At 18.2% G+C, this 5,721-nt stretch overlaps 2 protein-coding genes across 2 annotated transcripts in view; one reads left to right on the plus strand and one right to left on the minus strand. All coding sequences in view use genetic code 6, as the record gives it.

The window, feature by feature from the left end:
- Window positions 1-276, plus strand: part of TTHERM_001118380 (hypothetical protein) — a gene marked incomplete at both ends in the record, with an annotated part of 390 nt that extends 114 nt beyond the window's left edge. Inside the window, one exon of the mRNA XM_012796983.1 lies at window positions 1-276. This exon is cut by the window's left edge and continues 114 nt beyond it. Coding sequence (XP_012652437.1) covers window positions 1-276 — 276 coding nt within the window.
- The window catches only part of TTHERM_01118370 (hypothetical protein), a gene marked incomplete at both ends in the record, with an annotated part of 5,186 nt that extends 188 nt beyond the window's left edge, over window positions 1-4,998 (minus strand). The window contains 15 exons of the mRNA XM_001013472.3: window positions 7-291; window positions 624-713; window positions 1,381-1,470; window positions 1,696-1,785; window positions 2,065-2,154; window positions 2,419-2,508; window positions 2,723-2,812; window positions 3,091-3,180; window positions 3,261-3,350; window positions 3,742-3,831; window positions 4,052-4,141; window positions 4,398-4,487; window positions 4,738-4,787; window positions 4,841-4,938; window positions 4,986-4,998. Coding sequence (XP_001013472.3) covers window positions 7-291; window positions 624-713; window positions 1,381-1,470; window positions 1,696-1,785; window positions 2,065-2,154; window positions 2,419-2,508; window positions 2,723-2,812; window positions 3,091-3,180; window positions 3,261-3,350; window positions 3,742-3,831; window positions 4,052-4,141; window positions 4,398-4,487; window positions 4,738-4,787; window positions 4,841-4,938; window positions 4,986-4,998 — 1,436 coding nt within the window. The remainder of the gene's footprint in view (window positions 1-6; window positions 292-623; window positions 714-1,380; window positions 1,471-1,695; window positions 1,786-2,064; window positions 2,155-2,418; window positions 2,509-2,722; window positions 2,813-3,090; window positions 3,181-3,260; window positions 3,351-3,741; window positions 3,832-4,051; window positions 4,142-4,397; window positions 4,488-4,737; window positions 4,788-4,840; window positions 4,939-4,985) is intronic.
- Window positions 4,999-5,721: the final 723 nt, after the last annotated feature.

A 5,721-nucleotide genomic window follows, 5' to 3' on the forward strand; every position in this document is an offset into this window, starting at 1 on the left:
AAAAACTATAAAATGAAGTTAAAATTGCAAGGCAAATTTAAAGATAAAAACAAACATGATTAAAAGTTAAATTAATCAAGTTTTATTAATTAGTCATAATCAAAATATGAAAGAATAAAAATTTAGCAAGATTTTTTACTAATTTAAATTTGCTTTCCAAAATATATTTTCATAAATAAAAAGCAAATAAATATTTTTTACGAGGCTCCAATTGTCAGAGTTTTTAGATTATGGCTTTTAGCTAAGCTAGAACAAAGTAATTGTACCCCTAATTGAGTTTGTGAGTTCAACCTTTTAATTTTATATCAGTTGATTTTAAAATAGTTAATAGAACATTCAAAATAGAAATTTATAAAAAATATCTAAATTTATTTTTAAAAATAAAAATAATTTTAGTGATAAGAGCAAATAAATGAATGAGTGATTGATTAATTAAAAATAATAAAAACAGAAAAAAAAACAAGTATACAATTGATAATAAAAATATTTTATAATTTTTCCTCATATTCAGTATATTTATTTTTATTATTCTTGAAATATCAAGTAGAATTTTTTAAATTAATTTAAATTTAAATTTTTTTGATAATTAAAAATTGCTAAAAAAGTTAATAAAGTATTATTACTAGAGATAGAGGGTCAAATTTGAAAGATTAGAGCAACAAGCCAAACTAGAACCCAAATCTGATAAGGCTTGATCTTTTAAAAAATTCCATCTTTTAATTATTTGAAACAAAAAAATTTAAATAAATTTATTATAAAATAAATGAATAAATAAATAAATAAATAAAGAGAACAAAATTTTAAATTGAATTAATCATAGCCGAAATAATAAATTAAAATATAAAAATTAATAAACTAAAAAAGAATTAATTAAGTAATCAATCCTAAAAGAATTTAAAATATAATAAATCAATAATTTAAGCTATTTGCGTTTATTTTATTAATTTATTTATTGACTATTTAGATTTTTGTTTGTCAAATTTAAAAAAATAAAATATGAAATTTAAAAGAAAAACAAATTATTTTTTCACCTTAGGTCAATTTTCAAAGTTAACAGTTTATTGCAATGAGATAAACCAGAAGCTAAGTCTAATATACTATCATCTAGTATTGATTCGCTTTTATAGTTTTAAAATAAATTTGTAAGTTTACATGTAAAATAAAAAGAAGAAATTTAAGAAAAAAAATGAGTTTAAAATAAAAGTATTAATTAAGGAAATAAACAAAATAAATAATTAATTTAAAATAAGAGCAAATCACTAAAAATTAATATAATATAAATATTTTATGAGTTTTACTTATTTTTTAATTATTTAGTTATTTGCTTAATTAAGTAAGAAATCAAATAAATTTTATAAAAGTAGATAAATTTTTTTTTACAAGAAATCAAGTTTCAAAGTTGAGAGATTGGTGCACTGAGATAAAGCAGAACCCAATGCTGATGCACCCTACTTATTCATTTTATTACCCCTTTTAATATTTGTAAAATATTTTTGAGGGAATTATGATAAAAAGTTAGGATAGACAAATAAGATTAAATAGAAAACTTAAAATAGAAATTAAAAGTTGAAAAAAATTAATGAAGTTTTTAGTTTTTTATAAGTTAAATACATTTAATATAATAAAAACTAATTTTTAATAATCAATTTTTTTAATTGATCAATTTATAAATAAAAGCAAATAAATTATTTTTACCATATGTAGTAATAAAAACTTGAAAGATTTTTGCATCGAGATAAACCAGAAGCTAGAGATGAAAAACCCTTATCATTAATTTGATTCAATCTTTTAATATTTAGGAAAAACATATTATGTTACTTTGAAAAAAGATAGAAAAATAAAGGAAAATCAAATAAGAAGATTTTTAAAGTAATAAAAATTAACGCAAATTAAAAATTTAAGTGAGTCATTGTAAGCCAAAATTAAATAAAATATTTTTAATTTGTAAAGTTATAAATAGTAATTAATCCAATTTATTAATTCATATTTATATTGATTGAGAATATTTAAATTAACTATATTAGTAAATTTAATTTTATTAAGAAATAGACTAATGTTAGTTACTATATGTTGAGGATTAAATTTTACAGATTACAGCAGTGAGCTAAAGCACTACCAAGTTCTGAAATGCCATCATCAGCAATTTTATTTCGCCTATTAGTATTACATAAATATGAAAGAATTTGGAGTAAAACAATATTAAAATGCAAAAAAAATTCAATAATAAATTAAATAATAACTTAATGATTAATTTAGTGCAAAGAGACATTCAAACAAAATTATTGGCGTAAAGACAAATTATATCAAAAATTTAACAATTTTATTAATAAATAATTTTTAGATTGGTTGATTGTTTTTCAGTATTAATAATTAAATCAAATATTAATAAAAATAAATGAATCAATAAACTATTTTTACCAAAGATGAAGCGTTAAAGATGAAAGATTTGTACGCTAACTTAAAAAAAATGTCATCCCTGAGAGGGCTTCATCTCCAATGTAATTACTCCTATTTGTTTTATAAATGATATTTGTTTGTTTAAATAGCAAAATAATCAATGAATAGAATTAAGAAAACATGTTTTTAAAAATGAACAATAAAAGTAAAAATAAAGTTTAAAATGAAATGTTTTTAAGTTTTCTTAATTAATTTATGAATTAAATATTTATTAAAATTAATATTTACAACAAAAAGATGTTAATAAAAGAAAATGTATTTATACCCAAGATTTAGTGTGAAAGAAGTTAGATTAAGGCATAAAGCTAGACTAAAGCCTAAGGTTTTTGCACCCTTTTTACCAATTTAATTAAAGCTTTTAATATTAACAAAAATAATAAAAATTTGCAAGCTAAAACATAAGAAATTTATGATAAATAGATATGCTTAAAATGCATAAATCAAATGAAAAGTTTAAAATAAAAATGAAATTTTAGTTCAATAAAATAAAAAAATATGTTTTAGAAAGTAAACATTTAATCCATCCTAAAAAATTAATTTAATACTTAAAAATATTAAGATTAATTCATTTTTTAGTTAATTGTTTAACTTAATTAAGAATAATAGAAAGTGCTAAAAAATAAATATTATTACTAAAGTTCGAGTTTCAAAGTTTTGAGTTTGGAGCACTTAGATAAACCAAAACCTAAATCTGAAGCACCCTTTTCACCAATTTAATTTGACCTATTAACATTCAATAGAAATATATTATTATCAAAATAATATTAAGGTAAAATGCCAACAAATGGAAATAAATTTTTTACCCAAGGTTGAGCGATAAATCGGTGATATTTCTTAATTAAGCGAGACATAAACCTAAAGCTGAAGCACCCATATCACCCATTTTATTTTGCCTATTTATTATTTTAAAATAAATTAATTAAAAAGGAAAAAATTAATATTAATTTTAAGGACAAGATAAAATAATAAGAAATTAATACTGAAATATCTTTGAAATAATAAAGTAGAGCTAGAAATTAATAAATTACAATAAATTAACTAAATTAAATATGTTGTAATGTTTGTTATATTGATAAATTATTAATTAAAAATTTTATTTTGAAGAACATCCCATTTATTTATTTACTACCTACAATACATAAATTTTATGGGAAAAAGAAGAAGATGGGGTGGAATCTATCTAAATAATTAGACAATTTATAATTATCCATACATTTATATTGATTTTTAAAAAATCAACAATAATAAACTATAGTTTCAAAAAATATTAATGAATATTTTTACTGGAGGTCTAATTTCAAAATTGAGAGATTAATGCATTCAGATAAACCTAAAAATAAAGCTGTTATGCCTTTTTCACCAATTATATTTTCGCTTTTTATAGTTAGATATAATATGTCAATCAATAAAAAATAAATCAACTGTAAGTAAACGTAAATTTAAATTAGAATTTTATATAAGAAAGAAATATTAATTGAATAAACTGAAGAAATCAATTTAATAAAGTTAAAAGCTTTTAAAATATAAATTTTTGACATTTTTTCTTTAAACTAATTAATTTAATTCTTTATTAATTAAAGCAAATTATTTTTACCAAAGATAGAGAGTCAAAATTGAAAGATTTTCGCATTTAGCTAAACCAGAACCTAAAAACGATGTGCCTTCATCACTTACTGAATTGTAACTTTTAATTTTTTGAAAAATTAGTGAGTTTTCTTTAAAAAAAACTAATAGAAAATATTGAAAGATATAAATAATTAAGTCAGCCTATAAGCAAATAAATAAACCAATATATTAATCCTAAAAAAGTAGAATAAATATGCAAAATATTCAAGTCTTATATAAATAAACTAAATATTTTATATTATTTATTAATTTTAGTTTATAGCTTATAAAATAATTATAAAAATTGCTTATAAAAAAAAATAAATTATTTTTACAAGAGGTCGAGTATTAAATATTTGAGATTTTTACACTGAGCTAAAGAAGAACTCAGAGGTGATATGCCCTGATCACCAATTTAATTTTCCCTTTTAATTTAAGAAATAATAGTAAATTAAAATGAATAAATTTTCGAAAGGTATATAAAAGATAAAAATATAAAGAATTCAATGAAAGAAAAAGCTCAAAAATAAATAAAAAGTAAAAAAATTTATACAAAATAATGAAGAAAAATAACAAAAATCAAATTTAGTTAACAAAAATTAATTATTCAAAACTTTTGCATGAATAATGTTCTCTGAAAGATTTATTAAAATTATCATAGTTTTTATTTATTACCTTAAACTAATTTATAGATCTGTGTAAGAGAATTATTCAGAGTCTGTAAACTTTAATATTAAAATAAATATTTAAACTTGTTAAAATAAAAATATTGAATTACATTTTTTAGATTAGAAAAATATGTTATTTTCTATTACATTATTTTTTTCTTTTTGAACTTGAAGCAAATTTAATTAATTATTTTTTAAAGTAAAATTACTTTTATTAAATTATAGGTTAATTAATCATTATTTATTTTAAATAACTAATCAAATACATTAAATTTTATGTCTTAAGGTAAATATAATTTTAAGTCAAATAAACATAAATGAAAAGTTAATTAGAATAAAAATAAAAACTAAATAATTGAAATAAATGGTCAAAAAAGTACTATTTTTTAGTCAATATAATAGTGCTTCTGCGAATTTAAGGTATAATATTTTTATATTTTTTAACAAAAAAGTTAAATATTAAAAATCAAATACTGTGTCTATGTATTTAAAATAAAAACTAGCTTTCATTTATTACAATATATCCAAATTTATTTAAAAATGTATAAAATTTTTAAAGATATATTTATTTTTTTGTATATATTTTTGCTAAATAATTTTTATGTCATTTTAGAAAGAACTATCCACATTTATTAATTGTATTCATTATTTATAATGTTTTTCACTAAGTTATTATGTTATTTAATCACATTCAATTAAATTTACTAAAAATATACATTTTATTTTTTAGTCATAAAAAAAATGTTTTTTAATTTTAATTAATTAGTATATTTATGTCCATCACAAATCTATCTCAAACTTATTTATAAATATAAATATTTAAATTATTTTATAATCTTATTAATTTTACATCGATTTCTTATTTTTTTAATTGATCTCTTAATATTTCTTTGAATTATTCTTTTGATTGAAAAATCTGATTGAATCTATTAGTTTTTATATATCAAATGTATCTTTATCAAACAATTTGTTTTAAGTATATTTAATAAAA

Source organism: Tetrahymena thermophila (assembly GCF_000189635.1).
Source record: "Tetrahymena thermophila SB210 genomic scaffold scf_8254677, whole genome shotgun sequence".
Taxonomy (NCBI): Eukaryota; Ciliophora; class Oligohymenophorea; order Hymenostomatida; family Tetrahymenidae; genus Tetrahymena; species Tetrahymena thermophila.